This window comes from Protopterus annectens, chromosome 1.part0 (assembly GCF_019279795.1).
Source record: "Protopterus annectens isolate FY-2018-M chromosome 1.part0, PAN1.0, whole genome shotgun sequence".
NCBI classification, from domain to species: Eukaryota; Metazoa; Chordata; order Ceratodontiformes; family Protopteridae; genus Protopterus; species Protopterus annectens.
This window is the reverse complement of record NC_056725.1, coordinates 663,012,150-663,036,504: the sequence shown is the minus strand read 5'-3', so window position 1 is coordinate 663,036,504 and position 24,355 is coordinate 663,012,150. Positions and strand designations below refer to the sequence as shown.

The window sequence follows — 24,355 nt, the reverse complement described above, 5'->3', positions numbered from 1 at the left end:
TGTATGGCTACAGGGAGCTAGCCAGCAAAATCTCAAATTACTATGGTAGAGTCTAGGACTGCAGGCATATGATAGAACAGTGCAGCACTGTACTGGTGTCAGCAATGCCAAGGCAGCTGGAATCTCAAGAAGGGAATGGAGTAAGGTATTCCCAGTAGACTCAACTCACTCAAGCAATGTTTCTCAAGGGTCACTAAAAACTAGCTTGAGTCTTTGGGGGGGTGTCACAAAAGGAAATACTGCCAGCCCAGCTATCTGGCAGTTTGTAAATAATTATGTCATTTGTGAACATCAACATGATTCATATGCTTGTGTTACAAATGTATTAGAAATGTATGTCATATAAGATGGTTTGTACAGACATGTGTGCTGAAGAGGTATTTTACAAAGTGCTGCTTAATGATGTAACCACAGCATGTCCTAACAGAATAGAATAGAAATGTACCTGCACTATCGTAACTGTTTAGATGTATATATTTTGCCAATAAATTGAAACACAAGCAGTTAACATCAGAAAATAGATGAAATTAAATTACTTTATGACCATGTAATAAAAGGATGTTATCTTTCAGTTTCAGTACAGTAACAACACAATGTCTAGAACTAGATGTTCACTGTATTGTCTTGGGAAGTGTTTTTATTGTTTTATGACTTCCAAGATCTGCAAACATCTGCAGAAAAGCCTTTGTTTATGTATTTTCACGGGTAGATGCTAAATGCTACCAGTTGCATCAATAGTTGTTTTTTTTACCTGGGATAGTATCACATGACAAGAAGTGGTGTCATCCTGCAAGATATCTCAGCAGTAATATTTGAAATATTAATTTAAGAACTCTTTGAGAGAGACTGAGTATTCTGTATTTTGTCTTTGACCTGACAAGAATATGCATTCACCACACATCTGCCTTGTCGCTCTCTATGTAAGTAAGTATAGTATAGTAATTTTCTTAGATTCAGTCAGGAATATAGTGAAATATAGTTTAGATGTTTTCTTTATTTATTTGAGACAGTGCTGCAATTTTTTTTAAATATTTCCCGTGATTTTGAACTCTGGTATTACTGGGATTATATACTATTTTCCTGTTCTTTTATTATTTATAATTAAATATATTTAAACCTTTCATTGTGGCTATTTGTGAGACATATTTAAGTTCTGAGAATACTTGCATATCTATTTGGTGACACTGTGGGCCACTCCTAATTGCCTTGCTCTTGGTGAAACTACCATTTGTATTACCAGTAATCTTACACAGTATGATTGGACACCCTTTGTTAAATTTGACACCCTTTGTTAAGGGCCTTAAAGTACCTGATAAGGAGTGACTGGTGGCAGGGGAAACTACCTTATAGTAGTCTGGGCAGAAAGGGACATAGCTAGTAAACCTGTGCCAGTCTTTCATGTGTGTTTGTGTGTTTGTGTGTGTGTGTGTGTGTGTGTGTGTGTGTGTGTGTGTGTGTGTGTGTGTGTGTGTGTGTGTGTGTGTGTGTGTGTGTGTCTGTGTGTGTATAACTCAATCTTCAAAGAGGTTGTGTGTCAGCTACTTGGGCAGGGACACTAAGCACTGGTTGGACAGAGAGGGTGCTGGAGGTCTTGGCTTGGTAACTCAGCTGAGATCCCACATCTATAACTGTGCCAGTGAGGAGTCTTACTGGGCATCTGCAGAAAGAAGAAGAAACCAGCCTCGGACTGACTGTGGTCTCTGTGTGCTCATAAGGGAAATTGCACTTGATGCAGAGAGATTCATGTGGAAATACTGTGTGTATACTTGTCATCCTCCCAATGTACGTTCCTCCACTGGTGCTAGTGATGAGGATAGAGGCTCCTTAATTACTGTTGCCAGTGGTGGGGTGTCACAGACCATATCACTGGGCAGAGTCAGTACAGCAGGAATGTGGACCATATCACTGGGCAGCATCAGTGCAGCAGGCATGCAGACCATATCACTGGGCAGAGCTAGTGCAGTAGGCATGTGGACCATACCACTGAACAAAACCAGTGCAGCAGGAATGTGGACCATATCACTGGGCAGAGTCAGTGCAGCAGGTATGTCGACCATATCACTGGACGGAGCCAGTGCAGCAGGCATATGGATCATATCACTGGGCAGCATCAGTGCACCAGGCATGCGGACCATATCACTGGGCAAAACCAGTGCAGCAGGCATCTGGACCATACCACTTGGCAGAGCCAGTGCAACAGGCATGTGGACCATATCACTGGGCAGAGCTGTAGTTGGCTCATCTTGCTCCTGCCCCCTATGCCATTCCCTGATGTTGCACCTCTCAACAGTAAATTAGGTCTGTTCCTGATCTGGGTGGTGCTCATAACCTCTGCAGAAAGAAGTCATGTCACTTTTAAAACTGTAGTAACTGTAGCAAGCCACAATGTAGCAAGTGGCCTGTTACTTCTTTTACCACAAACCTGCAGTCCTGACCACAGAAATACGTATTTACTTCATAGGTTCATTGGGAAGTACTAGGTTAGCTGCCCTTGTGAGCTATTTTAAGCCTAGCCATTTTCCCTTTCTGTCTTCAAACTAACTCATCCCATTTGGTTGTAGATTGGCCTTACCCATCCCATGGTTGATAATTATATTTTACCCTTAATGAGAATAACTTTGATCATGCCACAGATAATTCAAGGGGACCCATGCATAGGATAAAGCATTTAGGAGCTGTATCTGTCCATTACTAGACCAGGGGATAGTCCTGGGGTAAATTTTGTTTCCTATCCATAAATCTAAGTTGCATTTGAACATGGGCAGGGATGAACTTTGTTTTACATGGGTGGGGAGTCTATTCTACAGCATTCAGATATGCTAGTACATAAATGAATACCAAGAATGCACTATAAATCAATTAATAACTCCTGATTGTGCCCCCTAACACCTTCCACCCAGGGTGGCTGTCCCCTTCTCTCCACAAAGCTATGCTCCTATCATGGGGAAATGGAGGAATAACTTTTTCTGCAAGTAGGTTTTAGGACGTATGTAGTTAACAACTCCAGCCTGACTGGGAAAAGAGAACAGTTTTTTTTTATATGCAGTTTATAGGCAAGTATTGACAAGCTCAAGATACTATAAAGAAAAGCAGAGTGGCAGGTAGAAAGTCTGATGTGTCTTTTCATTTTCTGCAATGTAGAGCAATGGCATTCTGTTTTAAGAGACAGTAATATAAATCAAAAGGTTTTGTTTTTGAAGGTTTGCAATGTTTTGATGAAGGAAACAGATGCATGCAAGAGTTATGCAAGGCATCATACCTTGTAAGTGAAGTGTAACTACAGATTTGTAAGAAATTATCAAGATAGCATGCAGATAATTATCAAGATAGGATGCACTTTTGTACTGACATATGCCCATACAAGAGTATGACAACTTAAAATCAGAGCAGTTAATTCTGCACTACACTACAATGGTTTGCGACTACTAACACAAACTTTATAACTATGTGGCATATTCAGCAAACCACCTCGTTCTGGTTGCACATCAATTTTTTTTGTATCAACAGCTGGTTTTAGTGTAAAATTCTGCAGGAGAGTTGTAATGAACAAAAAAATTTCCATCCGAGCCAAGGATTGTCCAAGACACATCCGCTTTCCTGAAAGATAAGAAGATTGTTTAAGTTTAAAAAAAAATGCAGAAAATACATACAGTATGCATTCTTTATTTTTTCTTTTGTCTTTCAATTTCTGCGGCTATCATGCAAATGTCTTAAAAATAATTTGTCTTAACGGAGTCAAAAAAGTTAAAAAGTAGCTTATCTGTGCATTATGTAACATGACTATTTACGTACATTAAGGTATTTGCTAACCAAGTAAGTGAACTATTTTATCTATCTACACACATATATATATATATATATATATATATATATATATATATATATATATATATATCTACCTCAACCCACCAAAATTACATTTCTCTGAAATGTAATTTCACGACCCCTTTTTTCTGAAAGTGCATTTCTCTGAAAATACACATTTGTGAAAAACTGAGTCAAAAAAAAGCAAAAAAAAAAATGACAACACTAAACACATGTATGCAGGAGGCACCCCCCCATCCCTGCCACTTATATATTCTAACTCCGAGATTGCACTACAGTGGGGAAAAGGGAATATTCCCTTATCCCCACTGTGCCGCGATCTACAGCAACAACCTTGGTTGCGTTTTGTTGACTCGGTTTTTCGTGACAGTCCATTTTTGGATAAATGCACTTTTGGAAAAAAGGGGTCATGAAATTGCATTTTGGAGAAACATAATTGCGGTTGGTTGAGGTAGAACCATATATATCTATATATATATATATATATATATATATATATATATATATATATATATATATATATATGGGTCTACTACTGTTGATTGAAAACTCACTTGACTGAAAATGAAATTACTAGGACCACTTCACTGAAAGCTCACGTCATTGAAAACTCATTTCTTTGAAACTTATTTCATTGAACTTTATAAATGGCCTTTTCCCCACTGTAGTGTGACCCCAAAGTTAGTATATAAAGTAAGGGGGGTGTGGGGGGCACAGCCCCCCCACATTGGGTGGTGTGGGGGGCTACGCCCCCCACATATTATAAACATTTTAAACAATACACAGTGATACTTACAAGTGCAATAAATAACTGCTTCCAAAAGAGAATATATAACCAAGATATGTGGGGGGGCTTCACCCCCACCTCCTCCAATGTGAGGGGCTGTGCCCCCCACACCCCCCCCTTACTTTATATACTAACTCCAGGGTAGCACTACAGTGGGGAAAAGGCCATTTATAACTTTCAATGAAATGAGTTTCAGTCAAGTGAGTTTTCAGTCAAGTGAGCTTTCAGTGAAGTGGTCCTAGTAATTTAATTTTCAATCAAGTGAGTTTTCAATCAATCGTAGTAGACCCTATATATATATATATATATATATATATATATATATATATATATATATATATTTTTTTTTTTTTTTTTTTTTTTTAACATTTGTTAACTAGGAAAGTCCAACTTGGAACAAAGCTAATTTTCAGCAGAGGCACAGGAAGAAACACTCCAGATACATGTCTTTATAATATGGGAGGAAACCAGAGCACCCAGAGGAAACCCACACAAATACAGGGAAGACATGCAGACTCTGCACAAAAGACACTCCAGCCATGAGTTGAAACAGAAAACCTCTTGCTATGAGGTACCAATGCTACCAGTGCACCACCCAGATATAGATGATATATATCTATATATATATATATATATATAGAGAGAGAGAGAGAGAGATCTATAAATGCGTGTGTGTGTGTGTGTGTGTGTGTGTGTGTGTGTGTGTGTGTGTGTGTGTGTGTGTGTGTGTGCGTGTCCACTTTGTAATCTTGAAATACTAAAATCCCAAATCTCAGTATTTCGAGATCACAAACCTGAAAAATTAGAATGCAGAAGGTACAGAATTCTGAATCTGATTTGCTTGAAAACTTAAAATCTCAAAAATAACACATGCAACCACTGCGAAGCCCCATACAGTAATTCAATGCCATTATTTGTGCAGCAGCATATTAGAAAGTAAAAATTCCAATTTCAGTCAATAAAGAGTAGGATGATCAGGGTAGTTACATTTGTAGCACTCTAGCAACAGCCTTTAGGAAATCGGCGGTGTTGTATACATCTCTATTTGCCAAAACAGTCTCAAACTGAGTGTGTCTCCTCAGCAGCCTATGTCTTTTGGGAGAGGGTGGAGACCCACTTGCAAGGCGGTTCCTTAACTCCTCCACCCTATCCTGCTCCTGCGCCAATGTTCTCATCAACATGGACAAATCGGTTGCCTTGGCACCAAGTAAACACTTAAGCCGCCAGTGCCATGCCTCCACTGGATTCTGTGTACAAGGCAGGAACAGTGTATTTAATTCATATATGTTCCAGAAAGAGATGAGGGAAACCTACACAGTGATGCGGACCTGGTAGCAAAGCACCTTTTCCATCCAAGCACATACCAGTCACCAAAGTATTTTATCAGCTCTTTGCCTTCTGGGGGTATGTCTCCTTCATGTTAATGTACGCCTGCAATACCTCATCCTCTGGCAAGAAAGCTAGTGCAATTAATGACTTCACACATATTTGGAAAGGCATATTGGTATTGTAAAGATGTGCCAACCCTAGCTGTTGCACCTTTTGCCATACATTTCTCCTGAAGTGGAACAGACAGCCCATAGACTTTATTCCATTGATGTTAATCCTTATACTCTTCATAGCAGCTATCTGAAAGTTGCACAGTACATATTTGAGTGATGTTTCAAAGCCCTGCTCTGTCAGAAACTGATTTCAAAACGAACAGCAACTTTTAAGATGAAATGACCAAGGTTCACCAACAGGAACTCGTACACAGGAAAATAATAAAAACTTTTTATTCCAACAAGGTTAAGCGCTTTCAACTAGGTATCCTAGTCTTCATCAGAACCATTTAACAGCAATCCAAACAAGTTTAAATAGCAAAAATAGTTCAAAAATGGCGCCAAAACTTTTAAAGGTATAGTACATTTAACCACTCATAATGTGATTTATACTCATCAGTCTACACAAAAATACGAAAAACCTATCAATAGATCAAACCTTGTCACTTAAAATACATTTAAATCTCATAAAAAAAGTTTTGGATTAACATTTAAATATATACAATACAACAACATGAAAAACAATAATTAATAATCAACCCCTCCATAATGTATTAGTGAATAACTTGAATAACTTGAACCACTACTGACAATTTCACACAAGGTATGAAAGCTTCAATTTTACTGGGACAATATTAAAATGGTTTTATACTAATAGACTCATTAAGACCAGGTGCCCTGGTGGCATCCAACAAAATCTGCCACTTACTCTCTAATGCTGATAACTGCATTTTCCAATTGCCACCAAAAACAGAGCTTTGTAAATGATCTATAATGCCAAAACGGAATAGATGTTCCTCGCCACACTCAAGTATATGCCTATATAGGGCGTTCTTGCTATCTTTTTTCTGAATTCGATAATAATGTTCGTAAATACGTTTCTTCAGATTCCTTTCCGTTTTGCCCACATAGTAAGCAGAACATGTCATGCACGTAGCCAGATAAACCACCTTGGCGGTGTTACAATTCCCTGTCCTAAACTTAATGCATGTATTATTAGTATCTATTAAACTAGTATATTTAGCCTCATTAATATGTTTACACTGTTTACATGTGCCACATTTGGTGGTACCCCTAAAAATGTCTTTTTTATCACTTTCCTTATCGGTACTCTCCAATATTCTCTTCAAATTGGCTCCTGTCTTGTAAACAACTCTTGGCCAGGACCCCACGATATATTCAAGCTTAGAAGCTAAAATAATATCCCAATGTTGCCTTAATATATCCAAAATAAAATGTGTATGAGGAGTATATGTTAAAACACAAGCTCTACCGAATGTTTTATCATCCTTGGCCTCAATTTCCGAAACCGCAATGTATTTGCCCAGCAGGGGTGGATATTTGTTCCCCCATTCTTTCCAAGACATACTCAGTAACGCCACTTACCAGATTGACTGGATAGCCTCGTTTCAAAACAAATTTTTAATGGTGTCTATTTCAGATCTCATATCACTTTCAGTAGACGACATCCTTGCAGCACGGATGCATTGCCCCTTGACTATGTTTTTGAAGATATGTGGTGGATGATTGCTGGAAAAATACAAATAGTCGTTTGAAAATGTAGGTTTTCGGTAAAGCTTGGATGTAAATCCACTAGGGTCCAAACCAATAACAACATCCAAATAGGGAATATGGACATCACTGGTGTTGTGTGTGAATTTTAAAAAAACTGATGAGTTATTTAGAAAGGTCATAAATTCATCCAACATCTCAGCTGAAGCTTGCCACAAAATAAAGATGTCATCCAGATATCTCCCATAGAATTTGATATCCGCATAATAAGGGCTTTTAAATAATGTCTCTTCCTCCCACTCAACCATCACCAGATTTGCAAATATCGGGGCACATGAGGAGCCCATGGCAACCCCCTTGATTTGTTTGAAGAATTCCTTGAAACATGATGTAATTATGTTCCAAGACCAATCCCATCATGTCACATAACAAACAAATCCTGTCCCAACTAAATCCTGAATATTTTCGTAGACTGTTTGAAAAATACTCCAGTCCTAGGTTGTTGGGAATGCAGGAAAAAAGATCCACGACGTCTATGGTCACAAGGGTGAGGTTGGTTTGCCAGTGGTCATGTGTTAACTTCCCTAGAAAGCTCCAAGAATCCTTCAAAATTTGAGGGATAACCCCATAGATGTGCTTAAGCTGGTGGTCAATCCATTTACCTAACTTGAATGTTTTGGATCTGGACCCTGAAATAATCGGTCTAAATGGTGGATTGTCCACTGATTTGTGGATCTTAGGAATCCCCACTATTTTGGCAAGTACTGGATAATCATTTTTAAGTATGTGTATGTCTCATTGGTAATCCTACTGTCGATAAGATATTCCTCTATAGCCAAATCAATTCGACGATGACCTATATTGATCTGGTTAAGAGAAACTGTCTCATAGACCTCTGTCTGATGTAGAATATCGTAAATCCTTGAGACATACACTTCAGTTGGAAAAAGGACAATCCCTCCACCCTTATCCGGTTTCATTATACGAACCTCCTTGTTCTTCGACATTTTTTCTAGGCACTTTTTCTCAACCCGAGTGAGGTTGGCCTGAAAATCATTATATAGATGCTGATTATTTCTTATATCCCTATGTAATCTGTACAAATCCTTACATACCAGTTTTTCAAAACTGGCAATGCTAGGGTGAGGGGTGGGTATGAATGAACTTTTCTTCTTAAGTTGCTTATCCACTCTCTCACTCAACTGTTCATCCTGATCATTAAACGCAATAGCTAAATTCAAATTGCGACAAAATAGCTTAACCTGTTTGATATTATCAACTAGGTTACTGCGAACAGTAGGGATAAATTTCATACCCTTGCACATAACATTAATAAAATGTTCGTTTACCTCCATGTCAGTGTAATTGTATACACTGAATCCTTCATAAGAATTAAAAATACAAGAAAGCCCTTGTAAGTTAGCTGAAGAGCCCAACATAGTATTCACAATTGTTTCACTCCCAGCAATAGAAGGATTCAATGCATGCGGAATGTCAAAATTACCCCTCATCCTTAACACTGACATTGGTGTGGGATGCAATAGCTATCTCCTGTAATGGTTGTACTGCCTGTCCGGATACTTGTAGGTGGGAAGTCTGTCCCTCTGAAAATCCCTATAGGGAAATCTGGGGGTTTGTCTATCCTGACCTTGCTCAATATATTTCGACTTATCCTTATTTTTAGGCCAAATATAAACCCTGTTAGTATTGTATAAATTAACATCCCTAGTTAGCTTTTTACATTTTCTTTCAAAAATGTTCTTAGCTTTGTCATCCGCCAGCACAAACTGTTTTTTAAAAAATTCTCTCCATGAATCATATTCAACATCACTAGTAATACTCTCATACATGTTTTCAAGTTGTTCAACTAGCAAAATGCACTTCTCCTTATGATGTTTAATTAATAATTGCATATAAGAGTGACCAAAACTGTCAAAGAGCTCATTAAATTCACGCATCACATCATTATTATATACTATCCCTAATGGAAGCTTAAAAAAACGTATGCCTTTAGGAACAACCTTTTCCTCTAAACATCTGGTCAAATAATTCACATCCATTTTACAATTCTTATATGCAATTAGTTTCTTTCCAAATTCACATATCATGTCTTTAAGAGTACTATAACCATGTTGTTTATTGCTATTATTTAATAGAGCTTCCTTTTCCAGGTCAAAGTCATTACTTTGATCATTAAAAAAGTGCTCCATTAATTCTCTTTCATTAGCTCTATTCGATAAAAACACAGGATTATGTCCTTTAAAGCCACTCGATCAAAGTTATGAGATAACTTAAAGTCCTGATTCGGACTGGAATTTTTGTAAACTACAGTACCTTTGTTGCCTGGAATACACTTCTGTTTATTATTTCCATGTTGTTTAGCAGTTAGCATGGTTTTCGGCCTTGCCCCATTGCTCCGCTTCGTGCCCGTGTAATACTAAAATCAAAAGTAAAGTCCTGGGCAGGGGTGAGCCGCATAGGATCAAGTAATTCCTTGCATCCTCCAATATAGTCAAGTGGCGCTGCTCCTTAGGTGCCGCCTCGCTGATATCAGGTAGGTCGGTAGCTCCATTAGCAACACTGTCTGCTGCTGCAGTTTCGCCAAAAACGCAGGGAAAACCTCTTTCCGGCGTTAGTAACTGCTTCTTACATCGCTCCCTTTTGCGAGCCTCCTTAGGTGAACGCGACATCTTCCTTGTACTACTGCCGGTCTCGCTCTCTCTAATATTAACAACCGGTTCTCTTTGCGTATTCACGTCATCGCTACCTTGTAGAGAGCTTATCGAAGCTAATGTTTTATTCTGAACAGCGTGGTTGGTTACTAGACCAGTAACCAATTCAATAAGTTTTTTAAGTTCACATTGAACAGCTGTAACCTCAGCACGTAGCCCAAGATACTCTTCCCGTGACAATGAAGAACCGATGGTATCACCCTGATCCTGCATAACAACCAACAACTGATTTCAAAACGAACAGCACACCAACAGGAACTCGTACACAGGAAAATAATAAAAACTTTTTATTCCAACAAGGTTAAGCGCTTTCAACTAGGTATCCTAGTCTTCATCAGAACCATTTAACAGCAATCCAAACAAGTTTAAATAGCAAAAATAGTTCAAAAAAGGCGCCAAAACTTTTAAAGGTATAGTACATTTAACCACTCATAATGTGATTTATACTCATCAGTCTACACAAAAATACGAAAAACCTATCAATAGATCAAACCTTGTCACTTAAAATACATTTAAATCTCATAAAAAAAGTTTTGGATTAACATTTAAATATATACAATACAACAACATGAAAAACAATAATTAATAATCAACCCCTCCATAATGTATTAGTGAATAACTTGAATAACTTGAACCACTACTGACAATTTCACACAAGGTATGAAAGCTTCAATTTTACTGGGACAATATTAAAAATGGTTTTATACTAATAGACTCATTAAGATCAGGTGCCCTGGTGGCATCCAACAAAATCTGCCACTTACTCTCTAATGCTGATAACTGCATTTTCCAATTGCCACCAAAAACAGAGCTTTGTAAATGATCTATAATGCCAAAACGGAATAGATGTTCCTCGCCACACTCAAGTATATGCCTATATAGGGCGTTCTTGCTATCTTTTTTCTGAATTCGATAATAATATTCAGAACACGTTTCTTCAGATTCCTTTCCGTTTTGCCCACATAGTAAGCAGAACATGTCATGCACGTAGCCAGATAAACCACCTTGGCGGTGTTACAATTCCCTGTCCTAAACTGCTCTGTCAGAAGACTGAACACACAATCCCACATGCAGTTATATGCTTGGAGAGATTTCTTGCTCATTAGGCAGTACACTAGAGGGACAGATTTATTATATCCCACATAACGCAGCAACTCGTGGACACTATAAAGCTTCCTACAGATGACTCCCTTATAAAAGAATGTGCCATCCATCAATCAAATGGTGGCATGGCTTAAATCAAATAAATTGTTCACTGTGCTAAGCACAATGACCACTTTTTCTCCACTGACATCCACTACTTGTTTTACCACAAATGTTCCCGTTTTAATGGGGTAGTCCTGGACATTCAGTGTACGCAGACTAATGTTTGCATTTGCTGCTGGGGCTGTAACGTTTTTACACACCCTTCCTATTTGTTGCAATAATGCATGTCTAGTGGGAAGGTCTGGCACAACATCCAAAGATATGAATGCTAGTGCATCCTCCACTAGCAAACAGGGTGCATCCCTAGATACAGCAGCCCTATGGTTTAATTCAGCACACATACTATATTTCTCCACCTCCGTAGGATTGCTAGTATAATTATGGGGTACTGTTTTATACAGCTGTTCTCTGGTAGGTACACAAATTGTTATTAACCTTCCTCTACATTTAGATGCTGATTTCCACTTACAGCACCAATAATTTCTTCCAGGACCTTTTCACTCTAAATGGTACACATATCCTTCCAGTAAGAGGACTTTGTTGCCTTTTTGGGACACCGTGGTTTCATACACGGCTCTGATTGTTCTGGGTGAGGGAAACACCACAGACGGCATTACAGTTTCTGTACTTTGTACGGCCTCTTAAAGGCATGTTAGCTATTTATATGATACTATCGGAATTTTGACACACGAGATTCTTCACCTTCGGCATTAAAAGCTTTCGGGTTTGTGATCTTGAAATACTGAGATTCGGGATTTCAGTATTTCAAGATTACAAAGTGGACGTGTGTGTGTGTGTGTGTGTGTGTGTGTGTGTGTGTGTGTGTGTGTGTGTGTGTGTGTGTGTGTGTGTGTGTGTGTCTCTCTCTCTCTCTCTCTATATATATATATATATATATATATATATATATATATATATATATATATATATATGCATACACATATATGAATCCATTATCAAACACTGAATAATCACAATACCAAACAATCATTTTAGATTAAAAACAAAAAAAAATTTAAAAAAGATAAAAAAATCACCCAACGAGTAAATAGACTACCAAAGACGTAAAATATGAGTGTAACATCAGCCAAACAAATGACAGTCAGACACACAGCAACCATAAAAACTTTAATAAACAAGTGTGAGTAGCTAAGCGCTTTCACCACTACACATGGCTTCTTCAGACCATATAACTCACAAAAGCAGAAATAAACATTTAAATAGATGACATCAGCTACTCACTTTTTAAATAAACCAATAAAATGCACAGCAGTCACAGTATTTCATTCAATCAGTGCTAAACCTGTGTCTTCCTTCATTACCAGCTCAGAAGAACAGATAAAGCATGCTACATCATCAACAAGATTCATATATTGCATGCATCAAAATTTAGAGTTGCTACAATTATAAATACACAACATAAACAAAAGTATATAGCTCACAAAAACAGGAACAAACATTTAAATAAGTAACATCAGCTACTCACTTTTTACTTTTTAAAATAAGCCAGTAAATACACAGCAGTCACAGTATTTCACTCACTCAGTACTGAGCCTGTCTTCCTCCATTACCAGCTTCACAAAAGCAGATAGAGTATGCTGCATCATCAAATTCACAAAGTGAGCTCTTGGTCTATCAGAAAAGTATGGTTTAGCTTGACCTTCTCATAGCCCATCAAAATATGCAAGTATGGGGGTAAAATCTGAACCTTTATCACCCCGATCACTCAAATTTTGACAGAGAGTATCCCTACCGTACCTGTAACTTTCCTCAGTATTGTGCAGTCTGGACATCCTCATCCTCTACCCCTTGACTATGTTATTAAATATCCATTTTGAATGCATACTTTGCCTATGTAGCATCGTGTTCCAATGGCAGTCCTTTCTATACAGACCTGAGTTAATATGAGACCCTCTATCCTTGGTAATACACACATCTAAGAATTCAATATACGTATCAGAGTACTTCAAAGTGACTCTCAAAAATTCACTAGATCTATGCAGTGCCTCAACAAATTCATGTAAACTATCAGACATACCCCTCCAAAGCAGAAAAACATCATTAACAAAAAGGCGATAGAACAGCACATTCTGAACAAACATTTCCATGTTAAATACCACATCCAGTTCTCATTGGGCCTCCACTGCATTTGCGTAGCTGTTGGCACAGCACATGCCCATTGCCACGCCATGTTTTTGTACGTAGTAGCCATTATCAAAGACAAAGGCATTGTTGTCCAGAACCACATCCTTGAGAGTACAAATTAGATCAACAAGTTTCTGTCCATACTCACTATGATTAAGCAGGTACCTACGTAAATATTCAACACCTTGCAAATTCAGTATAACCGTGAACAATGACACATCATCCATTGTCACTAGTAAATATTCACTCAACCCACCATATGATTTCATAAAATCAAACAAATCTTGTAGGAACTGCTTAGTGTCCCTTAACACAACCATTGACTTATCTAGTACAGGTCTCACATGTTTTTTAATGAAAACTGAGAAGGGTTCAGTAACCCAACAATTTCCTGCCACAATTGGTCTAAACGGTGGTACTGTGGGATCTTTATGAATCTTAGGGAGACCTTGAAATAGAAGCACTATCGGTGTATCAGCTGTCAAAAACTGCATCAATTCCATGGAAATAGAATAAATTAGTAAACAGTCATTAAGGAGAATCCGCAGCTCCCTACATATGCCTTCAATCCTCCTAACATCAATTCTTTCATAAACATCAGTATCAGTTAACATAGACGTAATGGAGTCATAGTAAAAACTTCTGTTTAGAACCACTATCATACAGCCCTTATCTGCAGGGCGGATGACTATAGTCCGGTCACTCTGTAACCTATTCAGTGCTGCATGCTCACAATTGTTTAAATTAATAAAATGTCTCCCATCCTGTCTACTATTAAATATCGTATGAAGCTCATCTTCACATATTTTACTGAAAGCCTCAAGGAAGGGGTGATTCACAGGCACAAAATTGCTGAGTTTCTTAAACCCATGTCAACCCCCCATTTCACCCACAGGAAAAGACATTTTCAGCATTACATTTCTAATAAATAGTTTTAAGTCAATAATAGTGTCCAAAAGGTCCGCTGCATGAGCAGGAATAAATGAGAGACCTTTATTAAGGATGGCAAGCTCAGTCCCATCCAGTACCCTATCCGATAAGTTCAGTACTAGCAATTCCAGGGATCCCACATTCTTTTCAGGGTAGGAAAATTCATTAGCACTTCTGGTTCTTTCCTTTCATATGTCCTCTGCTTCTGGACCAGTTTGAGCCTCTTCCACTCTCCACTGGAATAGGAAAAGGTGGTTTCGTAAACTCCTGTTGATGGAACACAGGAAACTCCTTCCTCCTCACCACCATGGGATCATGTTGTTGTTCAATTTCAGCATTGCAGGGACCCTCTGATGTATTTATTAAAACATTCTTACCCCCTAGAGCATCTGGATATAAAGATACCTGCTTACCAGGCTTCACATTCTCAGCAGCCACAATCACAAGTCCATTGTCAGTAGGGGTACTATACCCATCCCCAGCCTCTGACTGGGGTCCCTGCCAGCCCCAGATTCAGAGGCCTTCCTTTCAGTCCTATGTTCAGTCCTGGACAGTGAGAAAACATGACCCAGCCCAAAATCGGACATTTCTCTGTCCAATCTTTTCATTTTCTGGGCAGTCTATCGCCTCTCATAGGTGGTAATATTGTTAACCACTCCACATATCACTTTATCAACTATTGGCACAGGGATGGTGTCATAAAGATATACTTGTTGGTTATCAATCTCACTAATAAGTCTCTCCTCCTCAAGTTTGAAAAAATCAATCATAAGTTTCATCTATCCGAAACTTGTCTCAAGACTGAGATTCTGCCAGCTAGCAAGTAACTTGGGGTATTGTGTGCCATACGCTGGCATTTTCAATACTCTCAAACCTCTAGCGACCACTCTGTGATGCAGACAGGCTTCAAAATGAAGCTGTTGAAGCTGTAGCCATTTAAGTTTATACAAATTATCTTCTACTTTACTCAGGCATGAACGAAGGGCTTGTCTATCACAGTCTTCATCTATATACTTGCATCAGTCGTTAGCCCCATATTACAGTCAATAAAAGCTAATAAGCTTCTAAGCCATTTTGTTTCCACACACCTCCTTGGCCTAGTGGAATAGATCCCAACTCAATGGTGGATGAACTATAACTCTCAGCCATGCTCTTGTGGTTAACCAACAACACAGTTAGACAAAAAAGATAAAAAAATCACCCAACTAGCAAATGAACTGCCAAAGACATAAAATATGAGTGCAACAGCCAAATGAATGAGTCAGATGCACGACAGCCATAAAAACTTTAATAAACAAATGCGAGTAAGTAAGCGCTTTCACCACTACATGTGGCTTCTTCAGACCGTATAACTCACAAAAGCAGAAACAAACATTTAAATAGATGACATCAGCTACTCACTTTTTAAATAAACCAATAAAATGCACAGCAGTCACAGTATTTCATTCATTCAGTGCTAAACCTGTGTCTTCCTTCATTACCAGCTCAGAAGAACAGATAAAGCATGCTATATACTACATCATCAAATTCAGGAAGTTTGTTTGTGCCTTTCGACTTTTCGTGGTTAGGCGTCGCCACAGCGGAACTCCGGTCCGCTAATGATTGGCAATTGATTTTTACGTACCGGCTTGCCAGGCCTGATGCACAACCTTCAACAAAGGTATGCCCATTCACGCATGTCTCCATGCAGAAGACGCTCTAGCTGAGAATCGAACCGAACAGCGTCTTACTGTGAGGCGACAATGCTACAGCAGCACCACCACCTCTTAAAACAGCAGGATTCATATATTGCATGCATCAAAATTCTCTATTCAGTTTTGGTATATCGTACTACATCTAAAACTTCCCAACAGACTCACATACACTCAAATCCCTACCCAAAACCCTTAAAAAAACAGCACTTACCTAAATCTCCATATATATCCACACAACAGCAGGCAAACTATATCCCACAGCACAGGGCACCTTACAAATACAGCAAATCCCATGTACCGTGGTGCCACAACCGCAAATTCAACACTTCGAATTTGATCAAATGCAGTTTCGCTCAATTGCACTTTCGGCATTTTTGTCTTGAGATACTGAAATTCGATATTTCAGTATTTTGAGATAGTAAACTGTTTTTTATATATATATATATATATATATATATATATATATATATATATATATATGGGTCTACTTAATTTCGTTGAAAACTCATTTCATTGAAACTCAAATGACTGGGACCAATTCACTGAAAGCTCACATCACTGAAAACTCATTTCACTGAAACTCATTTAGTTGAAAGTTATATATGGCCTTTTCCCCACTGTAGTGTGATCCTGGAGTTAGTATATATAGTAAGGGGGTTGTGGGGGTTTAGTTTGGTTATATGTTGCCTTCTTGAAAGAGTTATTCATTGCACTTGTAAGTATCCATCTGTATGCTTTAAAGTGTTTACAATATGTGGGGGACTATGCCCCCATACTCCCCAATGTGGAGGCCTGTTCCCCCACAACTCCCCTTACTGTATATACTAACTCCAGGATCACACTACAGTGGGGAAAAGGCCATATATAACTTTCAATTAAATGAGTTTCAATTAAAGGAGTTTTCAGTGAAGTGAGCTTTCAGTGAATTGTTCGCAGGAAACTTTCAGTGAAATGAGTTTTCAACAAAATGAAGTAGTCCTATATATATATATATATATATATATATATATATATATATATATATATATATATATATATATGTGTGTGTGTGTGTGTGTGTGTGTGTGTAAAATAAGCTCAAAAAGACCACCACGACTAGAGTTTCCAGTTTAATAAAAAGACAAGCGCTTTCACGTAGATGAACTACGCTTCATCAAATTCTTAAAACAAGTAACATCTCACAAACATATATATAGTAAAATCCAAGCATTCAGTTTGAAACAATTAATCAATTAACAACAAATTAAATAGCAATTTAAAACAATTCAAACATTATTCCTCTTAAAGTGACGTGCATCGCGTTCTGGTTTAACACATACATTGTTATTCAATCCTGGATAGATATGACATACATTGTTATTCAATCCTGGATAGATATGTGCTTGCATTGCTAAAATCCACCTAAGCTCAACCTGTTCTAGATAATTATTATTATCTCCTCCTCTTTTATTCGGCATGACTGGTTGTAGAACTCTAAAACTAAAACTATGTGTGGTAAACTCCATAATATGTCTGGCTATAGCATTTAATGTGTTTTTGTTCCTAACATCATATAAATGTTGATATACCCTATCTCTAAGGCATTTCAACATCTTACCCACATAGAAATAGTCACAGTCATTACAATTAGCTAGATTTTCTAAATTAGTCGCATTACAGGATGCATAAAATCTTGGTTCAAACTCAAAATTCAAAGTAGGGTGATTATAGTGTTGAATCTTACATATAACATCACATATTTTACTTTTCATGCAAAGGAACATGCCCAACCTATGTCCTTGAATTAACCCCTGTTGTCTTTCTTTACATAACAGACGTTTCAAATTCTGATTGTTCCTGTAGGTGAATCTAGGTGCATCACCTATGAGTTTAGCTGTATCTCTATTTGCCATTAGAAAATGCCAATTCTTTTTAATTATGTCGCTCACCTTATTATTGTCATTGGCATATTTCTTAACAAAATAAACTTTACCTTTCCTGTACTGCTTATTTAATCCTCTAGGTGGCATGCTCTCTCCAGAGATAAAATCTCCTGTATCATTAAAAACTTCATCTTTTATTTTTCCAAAAGTTGGATCCCTTATAGCCCCTATCCAAAAACAGATGTTCCAGGTTGTCTACTTCTCTCTCCATATCAGTTTTGTCCACACAAATTCCCTTTACCTTATTTAGTTGACATCTTGTAATATTAGGGAACACATGCCTAGATATATATATATATATATATATATATATATATATATATATATAGGTCTACCTGAGATGGTCGACAAGCCATTTGATCAACTTTCATTTGGTCGACAATTCATTTGGTCGACAAGCAGATTTGCCCCCCTCCCCAATGTTGTGTGACCCTGGAGTTGATATATATAGTTAGGGGGGGTGCGGGGGGCACAGCCCCCCACATCGGTCTGTGTAATGCCTGTCTGCCACCTCACCTGTATGTGTGTGTGTGTGTCTGCGTGTGTGTGTGTGTGTGTGTGTGTGTGTGTGTGTGTGTGTGTGTGTGTGTGTGTGTGTGTGTGTGTGTGTGTGTGTGTGTGTGCGTGTGTGTGTGTGTGTGTGTATGCGTGTAATCGTAAATTATGCAGCAGAGACAATACATGTCATTGCTACTAGTTTGACCTGAAGCACCCCAACTGCTCTTTTTATTTTAGGACCTCAAAATGTCTCTTTCAATTGTTCTCAGCCTTTCCTTTTATTTTGTTTTTTTTTTTTTTTGGTGGGGGGCTGTAAGTCTAGAATGTATTTGCTAAAATAAAGAAGAAAAATTCTAGATAATCAGTAATTAGCCATATGCTCCACCAGCCCCATGACACAGAGAGCTGCAGCACTGACTACATGCCAGATGATTTGTATTCAATTGGTGTCATGAATGTTGTAAGGAACAGGTGGGGATAAGATGGGGGGTAAGTGGGGGTAGGGTGAGGGTAAATGGAGGTAGGATGGTAGTGTGCCTCGAATGCTAACTCAATCATCCTGGAGAAGAGATACTCAGCTGTCTGTACTATTGACACCTGCAGGAGTACAGATGAATCAGCTACAGCAAGGAGCCTGTATATCCATATAGCAAATGCACCTAAGTGTAGCAACTGTGCAGTGTGCGAATGTCTGGGGTAATAAGACAGTCTGCTGGATCACCAGACCAGCCTGCTGCCTAATACCTGACTGTCACCACCATCGGGGGGTAAATGGGCTAAAGGCTCTTGCCCAGATTTAGTAACAAATGGGTCAGCTAAGTGCAGGATGGTTGGACCACTGGGCAGAGCCTGTGGACCCGCACACAAAATGAATCACAGGTTTAATAAATATAAATATAAATATAAACAAGCAGAAAATGTCTCATAAAGATAAAATGTTTTATATTTTCTTCAGAGGGCTAGGATAGCTATCTGTTTTGTTTGCAATAGATGTATTTTCATAGCTGGGTAAGGAAAATACAAGAATAAGCACTGTAGCTATAAGCTGACTTGAGGCAAAGAAGACATAACCCAGGATTCAATAAACTAATTTTTCTGTGCAGGAACAGTGTAGCTGCTCCTGCATGGAATATGGCCACCGAGCGATCCAGTAAACTACTTATTTGATGTGCACGACCCTGCCTACACTATTCCTGCACAGACACCACTGCATAATGCTAATTATCTCATTTGCTGGTGAAAACCATGCAAATGAGGTGAATTAGTGATTCAGCAAGCAGACAGGCATTCGTGCAAGAATAGTGCTAGTTGCAGAAATGTATTAGCTACTAGCCGAATACATTTCTGCAAAAATGAAAACGGAGGCATGACAGCTCAAAAAAAGCATGTACTATAATCTTTCGGCATGCCAGTAGCCAAATACATGGCCATTGGAATGGATAAGTGTTTCATTTTCATAGAATTAAAAGTTATTTTTTGGGCTGAAATTGGCCGTTTAATCATAGTGCAGTGGCACGCAAACAGGATTGTGCCGAAAATAACAAAAAAATGTGAAAACTCAATTTTAAGTGAAATCTGCATTTTGCCATTATAGTCTATGGCATGCAGAATCAAAACAATACCAGGGAACAGTGGTTGTTAAGGGGAAAGGCTCTGGGGTAGTACAGTAACTATGGGCTAAGGCAGTGGGGTATGCAAATGAGGGGAAATTTACTGAATCACAAAATCTTCTAAGTGACAAACTGCACCTAACCATGTAGGTGCTATAACACAATTGTGTAAGCAGGAGGAACAACAGACATGAAAAGGGGGTGTGTCACATGGTGTAAGCACATTGGAGCCCTATAGCCCCCAGATAAGCTTAGCTAAGCACAGCTAAGCAAGGGGGTGTGTCTGAGGCTGTTTTGACTTATTCCATGAAATGAAGAGCGTGTTCTCGTCCAGGAAGGGCCATTTCTTTTTATTTATATTACCTAAGCAGGTCTGTGTGTTGCGCAATGGGTCTAAAAAAAAACAAAAATAGCAGGACTGTTTACATTTGGGCACCGGGTTTGAGTAGCGAGCATCGGGGCTTACAAGGGAAGGAAATGGAAAGGGAAAACAGGTAAAAAAAGGGAAACAGCAGAATAAAAGCAATCAAGTACAAATTGCATAGCTAGCAGGTGGAATGCATCATAGTCAGCCAATCATACAGGCAGCATCTGCAGCACAACAGTATAAACTATGCAAACACCTTACAGTCTGTTTTTTTCCCACAAGCTCTGCACCATTGGTGTACACGTGGGGGAATTTTAACTGGAAAAATGTTAGAGGCTGCCATTGCTTTGATCTATCAGTATGTGCTAGAGGTTGAGGGCGGTGAGGAGAATAATGCTGACAACCTTCACAGACCAAGGAGGAGGAGAAGAGTGTTCAGACCCAGGGTAACTTACCAGGGGCTACATGATCTGGAATTGTAGAGCACTTCAGGGTGGACAGAGACATATTTCAGCAAATCACTGAGCTGAGCCAGTCTCAACTCAGACCTAGAGCCAACAGATGGGAACCCATCCCAGTGGATACCAAGGTATGTGTAGCCTTAAGAATTCTAGCTACAGGTACTTTCCAAAGACCTACTGGGGACATCATGGGGGTCTCACAGGCATCTGCATCCAGGGTACTCCACCAGTTCCTGAATGCCATGCTACCACATGCCAGTGAGCACATTTACTTCCCCAACACCTGTGAGGAGAGGACCAGCAATATGCATCTCTTCCACCATGTAGCAGAATACCCGGACGTACTGGGTGGGATACACTGCATGCACATCCACATCAAAGCACCATGCAGTGAACAGGGTAGGGTCTACATAAACCACAAGAGATTCCCCTCCATCATCTGCCAGGTCATGTGCAATGCCCAGGGCATTATCATGAATGTGTGTGCTGGCAGCCCTGGAAGCTATCATGACTCCCAGATCTGGCATTCATCATAGCTGTACCAAGCATTTGCTAGTGGGGGCATCCCATATGGCTATCTGGTGGGGGATACTGGCTATGCACTGGAGCGGTGGATGATGACACCCATCAGAAATGCAAGCACACCCACACAAAAACGCCATAATGAGGCACATACACAAACCAGGATCATTATAGAGTGTGTGTTTGGGATGCTCAAGCCATGGTTCCACTGCCTTGACATATCTGGTGGAGCCTTGCAGTACTCTCCAGCCACATGTGCAAACATGTTCATAGTATGTGCCATGCTACACACTATGATCCTACTGAAACAGCTGCAGCAGGAACTGCACAGGGAAGGGCTACACAGGATACAGATGTGTGTGTGTATGTATGCACACAGTCACACCATGTGGCTGCCCTACACAGGGGTATGTTGGACAGCTGTGGACTGTACATGGCAGGGTGTCAAGTTCACTGCCTCCAGCCATGGACACATGAACTGGTCCCTACCAGGGGTCTCACTGGCACCACTACTGCTTCCTGATGGTGACTGCTGTCTGCTGGATCCATGTTTCTGATGGGACCAGCCAGGGCCATGTGCCCATGGCCTGCTCTGTTGTGATGTGGACAGCAACCCCCTTCAGTAGTGCAGTGTCACTGCTACTATGGGAGTGTGAAGGTGCATGGCGCCATAGACTCTCAGCTGATGTTGGTGCTGACCTACATCAACATGGCCGACGCCCATCTCCCACCACACGCTCTGGCACAGACATGCCACAGTTGAGGATTGCCATGGTATCACCCCACCATCTATTCATGACCTCAGTATTTTGGTGTGTGGCCTCAGCAAGGTCACGGATGTCATCACGTAAATTATGAAGAGTTACATCCACCACCCTGAGTATTTGTCTGGTCTTTCATTCACTACATGCCTGTGCATCCATGACAGCCCAAAACATGCATTTGGTGACACCTGCTGTGGCACTTGTGACAGCGGCTTGATGAGCAGCAGTCCTCCTGTGAGCACCCCTGCCCATCCGCCTGTGTGGGACCTCACCTGCACTCTGGCTATGGACAGTGTCTACACTCACACCTGCTATAGTCACCACACTAGCCTGTTCCATGCCAACACCTGTCAACTGTCCATCTGTGGCTGCTGAGGATGGGGCATGTGTGGGCATTGTGACTGTGTGCGGGGACATTGTGGATGACTGTGGGATGCCAACCAATGGCATGGACTCAGCCTCTGACAACACCACCTGTGCCTGAATATGACTGTCATCATTACTAGAGGCTGCAGAGACACTGACGTCAGATACTGAGTGGGAGGGACCATGACCACCTGTGGGGGAAAGACAACATATGTAAATTAATACCTGTACTATACCATTTGCTGCTACACACACACACACACACACACACACACACACACACACACACACACACACACACACACACACACACACACACACATATACAGGTGAGGTGGCAGACAGGCATTACACAGACCTCACAATAGCCAACTGGTGACATTCACAACACAGTCAGACCACTACATACACACATTGAACAGGCCCTCAACATCATGCAGTGCAGCCCTTTCCACTTCCTGTTACTACATATATACACCTCTGTGATATGTGAGTACTGTTGGTAGTTGGGCCTTCAAGCAGCACACACTGCACCCATATACACATAATTGCTGTTCACCTGTATAGCACAGTGCAACTCCTACAGAACATACCTCTCAACTGTGCAGAGTGTCACTGAATGTCTACATGTGTGGCTTATATTTCTGATCTGTCATAAATCCTGTATTTGTCTGACACATTACTGGGATGATATGAGGACTGGACCACTATTTAATTACATATTTTGAGTCTCGCACTTCAAAACCTGCAGTACATGTGTGTTACACCAGAACCACTTACACTTACAACCTTCTAAGCTTACAGTGGATATTATAAGTGTAGACACCCCTGTTAACATGCCAGGTTTGTCTGATATATAACAAGAGACCACAGAAATCATGTGATAATATTTCCCACCTTTAATGTGACCTATAACTTGTGCAATCCAATTGAAGAACAAACACATCAGTTAGGGGTAACGTAGAAGTTGAAATACATGCAATAGGTTGGTTGCATGACTGTGCACACCTTTAAACTAATACTTTGTTGAAGCACCTTTTGATTTATAACAGTAGTCAGTCCTCTTAGGAAGGTGTGTATCAACATGGCACATCTCAACCTAGCAATATTTGTACACTCTCCCTTGCAGAAGCCCTCCGACTCTGTCAGATTGTGAGGGCATCATGTCTGCACAGGCCTCTTCAGAGCACCCCACAGACTGTCTATTGGATGTATGTGTGGACTGTGGCTGGCCCATTCCAAAACATTTGACTGTCTTCTGGTGAAGACATTCTTTTATTGATTTTGATGTATAGTATGGGTCAGTGTTGTGTGGAAAGGTGTAAGTCCTCCTATCCACAGCTTTCTAGCAGACACTTGATTTTGTACCAAAAGGGACTGGTATTTTGAACTGTTCCTAATCCCCTCCACCTTAGCTACAGGCCCACTTCCAACTTATGAACAGTAGCCACAAAGCAGGACACTACCATCACC

The 24,355-nt window shown here is 39.7% G+C and overlaps 1 protein-coding gene across 1 annotated transcript in view; it reads right to left on the bottom strand.

Moving 5' to 3' along the window:
• Positions 1-1,786: 1,786 nt before the first annotated feature.
• The window catches only part of LOC122793465 (cytochrome P450 2C15-like), a 792,888-nt gene continuing 770,319 nt past the window's right edge, over positions 1,787-24,355 (bottom strand). Inside the window, exon 9 of the mRNA XM_044061543.1 lies at positions 1,787-3,597. Coding sequence (XP_043917478.1) covers positions 3,407-3,597 — 191 coding nt within the window. The 3' untranslated portion in view covers positions 1,787-3,406. The remainder of the gene's footprint in view (positions 3,598-24,355) is intronic.